At 48.3% G+C, this 14,175-nt stretch overlaps 1 protein-coding gene across 3 annotated transcripts in view; it reads left to right on the top strand.

The window, feature by feature from the left end:
* LOC137306640 (transcription factor 12-like) overlaps window positions 1–14,175 on the top strand; it is a 100,233-nt gene that overhangs the window by 72,404 nt on the left and 13,654 nt on the right. For 2 of the 3 annotated variants that reach the window (XM_067975970.1, XM_067975972.1), the window contains exons 8-9: window positions 602–673; window positions 2,805–3,014. In XM_067975970.1, coding sequence (XP_067832071.1) covers window positions 602–673; window positions 2,805–3,014 — 282 coding nt within the window. The remainder of the gene's footprint in view (window positions 1–601; window positions 674–2,804; window positions 3,015–14,175) is intronic. The other variant, XM_067975971.1, reaches the window with a different exon arrangement.

Raw genomic sequence — 14,175 nt, 5'->3', positions numbered from 1 at the left:
CATGGAGCCATAACGCTTGAGAACCAAAGGAGAGAGAAAGGGAGATTTTTTAAAATACTCACTTTCAGACTCAGTTACTGAGATTTCTCCTTTGGCTGGGCAGCCTAGGGTGTAGATCTCTCCATAAACCTATCAGCTGGTAACATCCCGTAGTGTTGTGCAGGAGACTGCCAAACATTTGCACTCCCCCCCCCCCCCCCCCCCCTCCCCCCCCCCCCCCACCGCCTTCTCCTCCAGAAAGACAGCTTGGCTCCTCCATCACGGCAGCCCAACCAAAGGATTGACAGAGGCCACTTTTTGAGCAGGAGCCCCAGTGGAGTTTGGCACATGAGCTCTGTGTCATCGTCCCCCCCCCCCCCCCACCGCCCCATCTTCCTCTAACCAAGAACCCCATCCAACACTGAACCTTGAGCTAGTAGGCCAGCCACCACTTGACGTTGAATGCCACCGGATGAGCTCGAGACCTCTTGGTCCAAGTGTGGACTTTATTTAAGACTCTTAACCTATTTTCTCGCATTTGGTTGTTCTATGCTTGCTATATTTGCTTTGCATGGCTTGTTTTTTTTCTAACATACTTTCCCCAACTCTTTAAATCTTATAGAAAAACCCAGCAGAGCGGCAGCTTAAGGAGCATTTACATGACGCAATCTCTGTGTTAATGGATGTGTGTGAGGTAGTAGTGTTTTCTATTAACATTTTTATTCTGATTTTCTTATTTTATCTCTTTCCTCTCCCAATTTCAGTGGCTGTTGCTGCCATGTCCTCATTTAAAGGAGTTGTATACTTTATCAATTTGGGCCTAACTAAGGTTTTCTTTTACTCCACTAGAACTTCTTATCTTTATTTTCCAGTTGTACTTATTGTTTTGTATGAATTTTGTGCTCATCAAGATGAGGGAATTCAAGGAAGGAGGGAATGAGTCATTTCAGGCACTCAGTATCATCATCAAACACTCCCAGGTCAGGTAATACACAGGATAGATACAGAGTAAAGCTCCCTCTACACTGTCCCGTCAAACACTCCCAGGGCAGGTACAGCACGGGTTAGATACGGAGTATAGCTCCCTCTACACTGTCCCATCAAACACTCCCAGGGCAGGTACAGCACGGGTTAGATACGGAGTATAGCTCCCTCTACACTGTCCCATCAAACACTCCCAGGGCAGGTACAGCACGGGTTAGATACAGAGTAAAGCTCCCTCTACACTGTCCCATCAAACACTCCCAGGGCAGGTACAGCACGGGTTAGATATGGAGTATAGCTCCCTCTACACTGTCCCATCAAACACTCCCAGGGCAGGTACAGCATGGATTAGATCCAGAGTAAAGCTCCCTCTACATTGCACGGGGTGAAGGAAAGAAGACTGCCTCTGGAAACTGGCACAGAGAGTGGAGAGACTGTCTCTGTGCCACTGCGACAACCTATATAAATAACGTGAAAATTAATTAACAGTCAGATTTAGCAATAGCATACCATTGGTTACTCACAATTTCACCACAAGGAATTCCTTCAATTTATGCCACAAGCTGCCATTTTACAAGTGATGGAATGTTGGTTATACCTCCAGCTCATCATGACACGCCTGTATCCCACTGCACTTGTGGTATAATTGCGTGCCACAGGTCTATATTCAGGGGTGTTGGCCTTTTTGAAGCTCACGGTCGGCTTTTGTTGGTTTTTCTAAGCTGGCCATGTACGCAATTAAACCTACATTAGGGGTAGTTTTGTACCACAGTTGGAACTGGATTGAGACTGCCCAGAGGATTTAATTTTTTTTAAAACAAATTAAATCATGATGTTATTTAAATACATGGTGGGGGGGTGACACTAAATGCACGATGGGATAGTTTGGAGACGCGATTTCAAAATGGCGCTCTTGCCGATTGTCAAGGACAAATCAGATCAGGAAAGTTGAACAGTTTTCCACCCCCGTCCTTTTTGCGCCCTTCAACTACAGATAGTGCTGACTGCTGCAGTTCCGTACGTGATGATAGTCCTCGAGTATCCTGTGGCCCAGCAGCTACCAGGCTATAGTATCAACCAACATTAGGATTCACAGAAATGTACTTAAGGGTCCACTCTGAGTTGTCAGCTCTACGCAGCCAAATTTTCAGAATGTCCGGGATATTTTCCCAAATTTTTTGGCTGGTTTCACCGTACATGTAGAATTAATGCTAAGTAATTGTGAAACTAATGCTCAGTATGTAGCATTAATGCTCGGTACGTGTAGCATTAATGCTCGGTACGTGTAGCATTAATGCTCGGTACGTGTAGCATTAATGCTCGGTACGTGTAGCATTAATGCTAGGTATATATAGTATTCGTGCTTGGTATGTGTAGAATTAGTGCTCGGTACCTGTAGCATTAATGTTCGGTGTGTGTAGCATTAATGCTTGGTACATAGAATCAGTTTTCAGTATGTAGAATTAATGCTCAGTACATTTAGAAGTAATGCTTCCTCTCAAGAACCAAAGAAAAGTTGAGGGCGAGGAAAGGCCATTCAGCCCACCAAATCTCATCTCTCCAAAACCCTAACTCTCCCAGCCTGCCATTCAACTGTGTTTTGAATGCCCTAGGGTGTGTGTCTCTATACCCCGCCTGGCAGATCATTCCAGGCGTTTATCAGCCATTGGGTGAATTGGTTCTTTCTGATATCTGATTTTTCAGAAGACTGTGATCTCTGTTACTATCATCCTGCCTTACTTTAGAGTAGTGTGCAGGATTTGCCTTTCCTAAGCCATTCAGTATTGTGTATATACTTCCACAAGGCCCATTCTTAGCTGTCTTCTCTCTTGTTCTTGCAGCAAAGCCGGATGGAGGATCGTTTGGACAGGTTGGACGATGCCATTCACATCCTGCGTAACCACGCAGTGGGGCCCTCGTCCAGTTTGCCCAGCAGCCACGGAGACCTGCACAGCCTGCTCGGGCCGTCGTCGCACAGCGGGCTGGTCGCAGCCTTGGGGTCAGGTTACACTGCACCCAACCTGGGGCCATCAGCTCGGGCAGCATCAATGGTAAGATGATAAACCAGACCACTTTTGTCCAGTGCTGATCTCTGTCTGTCTGTCTGACTCTCTCTGAACTGTACGCATTAGGATACAGCACAGAAGCAGGCCATTCGGCCCAACTGGTCTATGCAGTACCCCTAGTCCGAGGAAGAGAATGCCCAGCACTTTTCCGCCACCAGACTGACATAATTCCCTGGTGGAAGCCAGGGGTCCTGCCTCCTGTATGATAATAAGCCCGGGGCCTGAAACTCAGCCGGGGTCCAGAGGACATCGTTGGGGCAGATGGAAGCGGTTACTCGCCTCGCTACTGCCAGTACAATGGCTGGGCGGGAAGCCCAGGCCAATAGCTCAATACCACACTGGGCAGTGCATTTACCCACTAAGCCGGGGAGGGGGAGGGGGGAGGGGGAGGGGGGAGTTTGCTGCTACAGTTCTGTCGGATGAAGCTGAACAACGAAACCTACCAAAGGCTCTCTGGATAGATGCGCATCGCGATCAGAAATTCCAGCACTGAGCGAGATAAGCAATCCCAGGTTTATTGTGCCAGCTTTGCTGAGCGAAACACCTGCTCCTGTTTGCTCACCTGGTGTGTACCTGTCAGGTGGGCGGAGCTACCACGGGCTCACAAACCTTCAAGGAGCGGTGAGGGACCAGTCAGGTGTGCTGGCGCTCGCTATCAGTGACATCTGCCAGTGCTGATAAACCCGGCTCGTGAAAGGAGAGCTTGCAAGAGAAAATAAATAAGATAACAGATACACTGTCGTTATACAGCAGGTCAGTTGGCATCTGCAAGAGAACAAATATGGGACTATTTTACTGGCAGATTTTGTGAGTGTTTTCCCTGGAGAAGCTTCACAATACAAGCTGGCTTGTGAGGAGGCTTAAGAAGTAAATGATTCACCATGTGTCAGTGGCCTTTCATCCTGAGAATCAGTGGAATGATGACAAAGGGACAGCTAAAGATGCGACAACCCTCAGCCAGCACTGAAAAGGTGCAAAAAAGATTTAGAAGGATGGCACCAGAACTGAGAGGTTATAACTGTCAGGAAAGACTGAACAGGCTGAGGCTCTTTTCTCTAGAAAAGAGAATGCTGAGGGGTGACCTGATAAAGGTCTTTAAGGTTATGGAAGGGTTTGATATGGTAGACGTAGAGAAGATGTTTCAGCTTGTGGGGGAGTCCAAAACTAGAGGTCATAAAGAAAGATAGTCACTATGAAATCCAACGGGGAATTCAGGAGAAACCACTTTACCCAGAGAGTGGTGAGAATGTGGAACTCGCTACGTGGAGTGGTTGAGGCGAATAGCATAAATGCCTTCAAGGGAAAGCTGGATAAACACATGAGGGAGAAAGGAATAGAAGGGTATGCTGAATAGGGTGAGATGAAGTAGGAGGAGGAGCATAATCACTGACACAGACCAGTTGGGCCAAATGGCCTGTTTCTGTGCCATAAATTGTATGTAACCATTCCTGCCAGATCCTACACTTACTGCATGCAGCGTGCTTTCCCGCCTGAGTACTGAAACTCTGCATTTAAAGTCCTGGAGCAAGGTGATTTCTCAGTCCATCTGAGCGCTAACAAGTCACTTACCCCAATGATTTCTGTCTACATCTCTAATTGGGGGCTTTTTATCTGTCCCTGTTGGTTATTTTGCTCCCCTCTTGTTGAAGATGCTGGGATTTGGTTCCAGAGGCCCGGCTGCCTCCAGTGCCTCGTGTGTAAGCTGGACAGTCGGTCCCAGTCCGGCAACGCCTCGATTTTAAAATTCTCATCCTTGATTTCAAATCCCTCCATGGCTTCGCCCCTTCCTATCTCTGTAACCTCCTCCAGCCCTACAACCCTCCGAGATGCAGCCTTTCAGTACTCGAGCAGGAAACCACATTGCGCTCCACCAATTCTGGCTTCTTGCGCATCCCCGATTTCCTTTGGCGGCCGTACCTTCAGCCGTCTAGACCCTAAGCTCTGGAATTCCCTCCCTAAATCTCTCAACCTCTCTCTCCTCCTTTAAGACGCTCTATAAAACCTACCTCTTTGACCACTCTTTTGGCCACCTCTCCTAATGTCTCCTTATATGGCTCGGTGTCAAATTATGTTTGATAATCGCTCCCGTGAAGCACCTTGGGACGTTTTACTACATTAAAGGCTCTATATAAATGCAAGTTGTTGTTGTGACAGCAGGCTACTTGACTGCGGGACTTCGTAGCCTCAGGGAGGTGGGGAGGAGCTAGAGCTGCCAGCTTCTTTCGAACTGGAGCCAGAGATGATATGAAAACTTGTGAATTTCAAATCTGCATCAGTCGCTCACAACACAAACACCTTGTTGTGTTGTGAGCATTTTCACCATCTCCTGATGTAATGGCGGGATCGCTCTGCGGTCACTGTGATTCAGCGGTGCTGGGGGAACCTACAATTGGCCTCACAACCCCTGGATCCCCTCCCTCAATCTCTCAACCTCTCTCTCCTCCTTTAAGACGCTCAAAAAACCTACCTCTTTGACCACGCTTTTGGCCACCTCTCCTAATGTCTCCTTATGTGGCTCGGTGTCAAACAACCAGGACAATTGCTCCTGATTGCTATACAAAATGTGTGCCTGTCTGTGTGTGCCTGTCTGTGTGTGCCTGTCTGTGTGTGCCTGTCTGTGTGTGCCTGTCTGTGTGTGCCTGTGCCTGTGCGTGTGCGCCTGTGCGTGTGTGCATCTGTCTGTGTGCATGTGTCTGTGTGTATCCCTGTATGCGTGTCTGTGTGCCTGTATGCGTGTGTCTGTGTCAGTCTGTCTGCATGTGTATGCCTGTGTCTGTCTGTCTGTGTGCACGTGTCTGTCTGTATGCCTGTATGCATGTCTGTCTGTGTGTATACACGTGTGCATGGGCTTGTGTGGACATTGGTCGAGGACAGAATCTCTGGCTCAGTACTAATAACCCTGCACTGTCTGCCAACACTCACAATCTAAGACTTGCATGTGGAGAACGGCCACTTGGGCACCGTGCAGAGGGGAGGGGAGGGAAGGTGAGGGGAGGGAAGGAGGGCTGGCACATCTGCAACTGGACCCCCACCTAGCACATGTCAACACTTTCAGAAGAAGGGAGAAACTGGATGAAACAAAAATTCCTTGAAAATAAAATCCATCTTTTTCGGCATCTGGTTTACATTTTTGGAAATGTTCCAGCTGGCCTGGCCTGTTCAAAACAGGGCCTGACTGCCCCAAACTGGGACAGGGGGCAACTCCGGGGTGATGATGTTAAGACAGCAGAAGACGTTCGGTTTATCGGTAATACAAACCAATTAAAAAAAAAACACAAACCGTCAAATACATGGGGGTGAATTTCCGCGGGAGTTGGCCCGATTGCCCGCCGTAACTTTGGAGGAAGATCTGTGGCATCTCAGGCTTGAACGATGTTTACGCCCTTTGTTTGGGCTTCCGCGGGTCTTCCGCTGAAGTTACAATGGGCAATCGAGAGAATCCCTGGCAGAATTTCAGCCTCGCAGCGCTTAAGCAAAACTGGAAATCTGAAATGAAAACTTAAGCTGGTAATAGGAGAAAGACTTGCATTTAAATCGCGTCTTTCACAACCTCAGGACGTCCCATAGTGCTTTACAGCCAATGAAATATTTTTTGATGTGTAATCATTGTTGTAATGTAGGAAACGCGGCAGTCAATTTGCGCACAGCAAACTTCCACAAACAGCAATGAGATAATGACCAGATAATCTGTTTTAGTGATTTTGGTTGAGGGATAAATATTGGCCCAGGACACCAGGGAGAACTCCCCCTGCTCTTCTTCCAGTAGTGGCCAGAGGATCTTTCACGTCCACCTGAGAGGGCAGACGGGGGCCTTGGTTTAACGTCTCATCCGACAGTGCTGCGCTCCCTCGGTATTGCACTGGGAGTGTCCGCCTGAATTACGTGGGACTTGAACCCGCGACCTTCTGACTCAGAGGCGAGAGTGCTACCCACTGAGCCACGGCCGGCGCTAGTTGCACGTTGGGGGAGGGTCAGTCAGGTTCTGAAAGAGCAACGGCGCTTTTACCCTTCGGGGGATTTCGATTCTTTGCACGTGTGTCACTTCACAGTGTCCTGAGGATGTGAAAGGCGCTATATAAATGCAAGTCTTTCTTTTATTTGCCTCCTCCTCCCGATTGGGTCTGACACCCTAGCTTGACCTGTTTTGCTACCCCGGAGGCGCTGCGTAAGTGTGGGTTGTCGTCGTGGGGGCTTCACAGTCGATAGTGGGGGTTCTGCTCCCCTCCTTTTCCGAGGGCGCTGCCTCGAGCTGGGGACAACGGCCCCCAGCAAACGGGAGGGCAACACGCTCACCGATTGAAGGGACCCACCCAAATTCGTTAAACCCTCAGGTGCTGATTGGCCCGCTGTGCCATTGCCCATCTTCTGTTTTTGTTTAAAGCTGGGTGGGATTGCGTGGGTGGGGGGAGCCTCGCGACAGCTGAGATAGAAGAGAGACTTTTATTTTGAAAGGAGCTTTTGTGTGGAATGTTAAACGTGCTCAGATGATAGATCTTCCACTCCCCTCCCCCAACTCCTTCCCTCCCCCCCCCCCCCACCCACTCCACCCCCTTTCCTCTGCCACCCAAGCAGGAGCAGACAGCTGTATGCTAATGCGCAGCACAATGAAAGGAAAGCCGATCTGGTGAGGCCTGCCTTGGTGGAGTGACACAGCCCTCCAGCTGACTGTTTGCACACCTGCTGTCTGGGTTTCAGTTTGCTGCAAAAGTTTCTTTAAAAAAAAAATAAAGACAAATTATCCCATCATTTTTCAACTCTTGCTAGACTTTGTGAAGCGTGTTAGAACAGAGAGGGGGAGGAGTAGAGAGCTCTGCCCTCGAGTTCCTCTTTGCCTCTCCCACACAATCTTTAAAAAGCCACTATTCAACCTGAGGAATGTTTTATGAGGGGTGAAGGTTCAGCCAAGTTCCAAAGGTACCGGGAATTCAGGGGCACATTTCAGACCCCAATAGCTTTGGGTTATCTCAAAACTCTGTTTAATGCATACAATAGTAAATTAAGTAATGAGATTATTATATTTTTAAAGTACAGATTGTACAGTAGCGGCAATCAAATGAGGATGACTTGAAAGAAATGCTTGCATTTTTATTGCTCCTTATCGCATCAAAGCACGTCAAAGTGAAGTATAGAGATGGTTGCTTTGTGTAAATGTAACTGCCATTTTGCACCATCAGGATCCCGAAAGATGCAGTGAGATAAATGACAAGTTAATCATTTTTTGGTGGTATTGGTTAAGGCAGGAATTTTGGTCAAGGCACTGGGAGAGCTGATGCTTGACTGGAACAGAAAGAAAGACTTGCTTTTATATAGTGCCTTTCACGACCTCAGGATATCACAAAGTGCTTTACAGCCAATGAAATACTTTGAAAGTGTAGTCATTATTGTAATGTAGGAAACAGGCACATGGTTTAACGTCTCATCCAAACGATGGCACCTCCAACACTGAAGTACTCCCTCAGTCAGCCATGGCCCAGTGGTAGCATTCTCGCCTCTTAGTCAGAAGGTTTATGGGGTCAAGCCCAGAGCTCCAGAGACCTGAACCCAGTGCAGTACTTCAGTGTAATACTGCGGGAGTGCTGCACTGTCAGAGGTGCCGTCTTTCCGATGAGGTGTTAAACCGAGGCCTCGTTTGCCCTTTCATGTGGACGTAAAAGATCCCATGGCACTATTTCAAAGAAGAGCAGGAGAGTTCTCCCTGGCGTCCTGGTCAATATTTATCCCTCAACCAATATCACCGAAAACAGATTATCTGGTCATTTATCATTTTGCTGTGCGCAGATTATCTGCCACGTCTCTCTATGTTACACCAGTGACTACACTTCAAAAGTACTTCATTGGTTGAGGCCGTGAAAGACGCTATATGAATGCATTCTTTTAGTTCTACTGACTCTCATGTTGCATGTCTCTAAAAGAAGTCATCAACCCCCACCTCCCGCCCTCCAAATAGCTGCGGTTAGCTTCTTGTCCTGTTTATAATACAGAACCATTTGAAATATAAACAGTGTGCTGGGGCCGTAATAGGCTGGCTATAACTGGCCACTAGGTGGAGGGGAAAAAAAAATCAGCCAAGCTTTCAACCCCTGATTACAATCCACTGAACCCAGTTTAAAGTGGGCAAGTGTGGACATCAGGTGAGGATAGCAGCGGGCGGTGATGCCCCTGTGGTTGAATACCCTGCCGACACTCACTGTCTTTTAAAATTCTCTGTCCTTGTTTTCAAATCCCTCCGTGGCCTCGTCCCTCCTGATCTCTGTAACCTCCTCCAGCCCCTACAACCCTCCGAGATCTCTGCGCTCCTCCAATTCTGGCCTCTTGCGCATCCCCGATTCCCATCGCTCCACCATTGGCGGCCGTACCTTCAGCTGCCTGGGCCCGAAGCTTTGGAATTCCCTCCCTAAACCTCTCCGCCTCTCTCTTTCCTCCTTTTAAGACGCTCCTCAAAACCTACCTTTTAGACCAAGCTTTTGGTCACCTGTCCTAATATCTCCTTATGTGGCTCGGTGTCAAATTTTGTTTGATAAACGCTCCTGTGATGCGCCTTGGGACGTTTTACTACGTTAAAGGCTCTAAATAAATGCAAGTTATTGTTATCTGGGTTCACACTTGAAGAAGGAACATTTAGTGGGGTGCCCAAGCCGCTGGATCCCAATGTGTGGGTGTCGAGTAGCCCAGATTCACAGGCCACACTCCAGGCGCCTCAATAAGCCCGATTATAAAAGCAGCTTTGGATGAGGTAGCAGAGTGTGGTCAATGCTCGTGGGACAGCGCCTCTGTGGGATTCCACACCTTCAGGAGAGATGGGGAGCAAATGGGAGAGAAAAAAAGGAGGGAGCGGGGGTGGGTGAAGAAAGTTTCATTGCCTCATCTCCACAAACTGATTTTAGAAGGTTGAGGGGTGATCCAATCGAGGTGCTTAAAATGGCAACAGGAATTGACAGGGCAGATACGGAGAAACTATTTCCTCTGGTGCGGGAATCCAGAACAAGGGGGCACAATCTTAAAATTAGAGCCAGGCCATTCAGGAGTGAAATCAGGAAGCACTTTTTCACACAAAGAGTGGAACACTCTCTCCCCCAGTAGGCTATGGATGCTGGGGGTCAATTGAAATTGAAGACTGAGATTGATAGATTTTTGTTGGGTAAGGGTATTGAGGGATATGGAGCAAAGATGGGTAAATGGGGTTGAGATACAGATCAGCCATGGTCTAATTGAATGGCAGAACAGGCTCGACGGGCTGAATGGCCTCCTCCTGTTCCCAGAGCCAATCACTTCATAACATTTTTTTTAAAAAAAAAGTAATTCCCGGGGGTGTTTATCAGATGAACGCTGCAGGGTAAGGTTATGCAGGGCTTTTAGCCTGCAATAATCCTTTCATCCAGTGCTAGAGAAACCTGATATTCAGGGTTCCCTATAAATAGTCTCCACGAGAGATTTGTAACCGAGAGATTTTGATTGAATTCCTGCAGCCAGTTTTTTAATCTCAGGATGGATGATAACTCGTAGCAGTGCTGCCGATTATTGGAGCTCACCGTCCCTTCCTGCAAGTTTGCTGGGAAAGATTTATTTATTTTTTAATTCTCTCTCCTCTTAAGGATTTGACTCCCTCGTTACTGTGCTGCTTCTATTGTCTGGTACTTCACGCTAGTGGCCGTTATTCACATGTGAGCCTCGAGTTTCTGTGCACCCCTCCAATGATTTTTTGGAACACCTGGGACGAGTGGAGGTGGAAATCCATTCCTCATTTCTAAGTCAGGGACACTGAGGACTCTGACTGACTGAGATTGGCTAACCAAGCACAGAGAGGCTAATAAGTAAAGAATTATTATCACTGCAGGGATCCTCTTTTCTATTTTCCCCTCCTGATCTCTTAGACCAAAGGGGGCCTCAGCTGACACTGCCCCCACCCCATCCGGAGCCGTGATATCTCCTGGGGGGGAGGAGAGAAACCAGATTAAAAATCTGGGGCAAAAGCAAAATACTGGGGATGCTGGAAATCTGAAATAAAAACAGAAAATGCTGGAGAAGCTGCAGAACTGACAAAAGGACTTCGACCTGAAATGTTAACTCTGTTTCTTTCTCCACAGATGCTGCCTGACTTGCTGAGCTTCTCCAGCATTTTCTGTTTTTATTATACATTAAAAATCTGGGATAAGGGTACTGTAGCATAGTGATTATGTTACTGGACTAGTAATCCAGAGGCCCGGACTAACAATCCGGAGACATGAGTTCAAATCCTGCCACAGCAGCTGGGGAATTTAAATTCAGTTAATTAAATAAAATCTGGAAATAGAAACATAGAAAATACGAGCAAGAGTAGGCCATTCGGCCCTTCGGGTCTGCTCCGCCATTCAAAATGATCATGGCTGATCGTCTAACACAGTACCCTGTTCCCGCTTTTTCCCCATATCCCTTGATCCCTTTAGCATTAAGAAATATATCTGTCTCCTTCTTGAATATATTTAATTTTTTTTTTATTATTCGTTCACGGGATGTGGGCGTCGCTGGCGAGGCCAGCATTTATTGCCCATCCCTAATTGCCCTCGAGAAGATGGTGGTGAGCCGCCGCCTTGAACCGCTGCAGTCCGTGTGGTGATGGTTCTCCCACAGTGCTGTTAGGAAGGGAGTTCCAGGATTTTGACCCAGTGACAATGAAGGAACGCCGATATATTTCCAAGTCGGGATGGTGTGTGACTTGGAGGGGAACGTGCAGGTGGTGTTGTTCCCACGTGCCTGCTGCTCTTGTCCTTCTAGGTGGTAGAGGTCGCGGGTTTGGGAGGTGCTGTCGAAGAAGCCTTGGCGAGTTGCTGCAGTGCATCCTGTGGATAGTGCACACTGCAGCCACGGTGCGCCGGTGGTGAAGGGAGTGAATGTTCAGGGTGGTGGATGGGGTGCCAATCAAGCGGGCTGCTTTATCTTGGATGGTGTCGAGCTTCTTGAGTGTTGTTGGAGCTGCACTCATCCAGGCAAGTGGGGAGTATTCCATCACGCTCCTGACTTGTGCCTTGTAGATGGTGGAAAGGCTTTGAGGAGTCAGGAGGTGAGTCACTCGCCGCAGAATACCCAGCCTCTGACCTGCTCTTGTAGCCACAGTATTTATATGGCTTGTCCAGTTAAGTTTCTGGTCAATGGTGACCCCCAGGATGTTGATGGTGGGGGATTCGGCGATGGTAATGCCGTTGAATGTCAGGGGGAGGTGGTGAGACTCTCTCTTGTTGGAGATGGTCATTGCCTGGCACTTATCTGGTGCGAATGTTACTTGCCACTTGTGAGCCCAAGCCTGGATGTTGTCCAGGTCTTGCTGCATGCGGGCTCGGACTGCTTCATTATTTGAGGGGTTGCGAATGGAACTGAACACTGTGCAGTCATCAGCGAACATCCCCATTTCTGACCTTATGATGGAGGGAAGGTCATTGATGAAGCAGCTGAAGATGGTTGGGCCTAGGACACTGCCCTGAGGAATTCCTGCAGCAATGTCCTGGGGCTGAGATGATTGGCCTCCAACAACCACTACCATCTTCCTTTGTGCTAGGTATGACTCCAGCCACTGGAGAGTTTTCCCGCTGATTCCCATTGACTTCAATTTTACTAGGGCTCCTTGGTGCCACACTCGGTCAAATGCTGCCTTGATGTCAAGGGCAGTCACTCTCACCTCACCTCTGGAATTCAGCTCTTTTGTCCATGTTTGGACCAAGGCTGTAATGAGGTCTGGAGCCGAGTGGTCCTGGCGGAACCCAAACTGAGCATCGGTGAGCAGGTTATTGGTGAGTAAGTGCCACTTGATAGCACTGTCGACGACACCTTCCATCACTTTGCTGATGATTGAGAGTAGACTGATGGGGCGGTAATTGGCCGGATTGGATTTGTCCTGCTTTTTGTGGACAGGACATACCTGGGCAATTTTCCACATTGTCGGGTAGATGCCAGTGTTGTAGCTGTACTGGAACAGCTTGGCTCGAGGCGCAGCTAGTTCTGGAGCACAAGTCTTCAGCACTACAGCTGGGATGTTGTCGGGGCCCATAGCCTTTGCTGTATCCAGTGCACTCAGCCGTTTCTTGATATCACGTGGAGTGAATCGAATTGGCCGAAGACTGGCTTCTGTGATGGTGGGGATATCGGGAGGAGGCCGAGATGGATCATTCACTCGGCACTTCTGGCTGAAGATGGTTGCAAACGCTTCAGCCTTGTCTTTTGCACTCACGTGCTGGACTCCGCCATCATTGAGGATGGGGATGTTTGCAGAGCCTCCTCCTCCCGTTAGTTGTTTGATTGTCCACCACCATTCACGACTGGATGTGGCAGGACTGCAGAGCTTTGATCTGATGCGTTGGTTGTGGAATCGCTTAGCTCTGTCTATAGCATGTTGCTTCCGCTGTTTAGCATGCATGTAATCCTGAGTTGTAGCTTCACCAGGTTTAATGACTTGGCCTCCACTGCCTCTGTGGTAGAGAATTCCACAGGTTCACCGCCCACTGAGTGAAGAAATTTCTCCTCATCTCGGTTCTAAATGGCATACCCCGTATCCTGAGACTGTGACCCCTGGTTCTGGACTCCCCAGCCATCGGGAACATCCTCCCTGCATCTAGTCTGTCTAGTCCTGTTAGAATTTTATATGTTTTGATGAGATCACCCCTCAATCTTCTAAACTCTAGTGAATATATGATGTGGAGATGCCGGTGATGGACTGAGGTGGACAAATGTAAGGAGTCACACAACCCCAGGTTATAGTCCAACAGCTTTATTTGAAATCACAAGCTTTCGGAGCTTTGCTCCTTCATCACCTGACGAAGGAGCAAAGCTCCGAAAGCTTGTGATTTCAAATAAAACTGTTGGACTATAACCTGGTGTTGTGCGACTCCTTACACTAGTGAATATAGGCCTAGTCGACCCAATCTCTCCTCATACGTCAGTCCTGCCATCCCAGGAATCAGTCTGGTAAACCTTCATTGCACTCCCTCCATGGCAAGGACATCCTACCTCAGATAAGGAGACCAAAACTTCACAGAATACTCCAGATATGGTCTCACCAAGGCCCTGTGTAACTGCAGTAAGACATCCCTGCTCCTGTGCTCAAATCCTCTTGCAATGAAGGCCAACATACCATTCGCCTTCCTAACTGCTTGCTGCACCTGAATGCTCGCTTTCAGCG

The sequence above is a fragment of the Heptranchias perlo genome, chromosome 44, assembly GCF_035084215.1.
Source record: "Heptranchias perlo isolate sHepPer1 chromosome 44, sHepPer1.hap1, whole genome shotgun sequence".
In the NCBI taxonomy this organism is placed as follows: domain Eukaryota; kingdom Metazoa; phylum Chordata; class Chondrichthyes; order Hexanchiformes; family Hexanchidae; genus Heptranchias; species Heptranchias perlo.
Note: the sequence above shows the minus strand (reverse complement) of the source record. Positions and strands in the feature narration are given on the sequence as shown.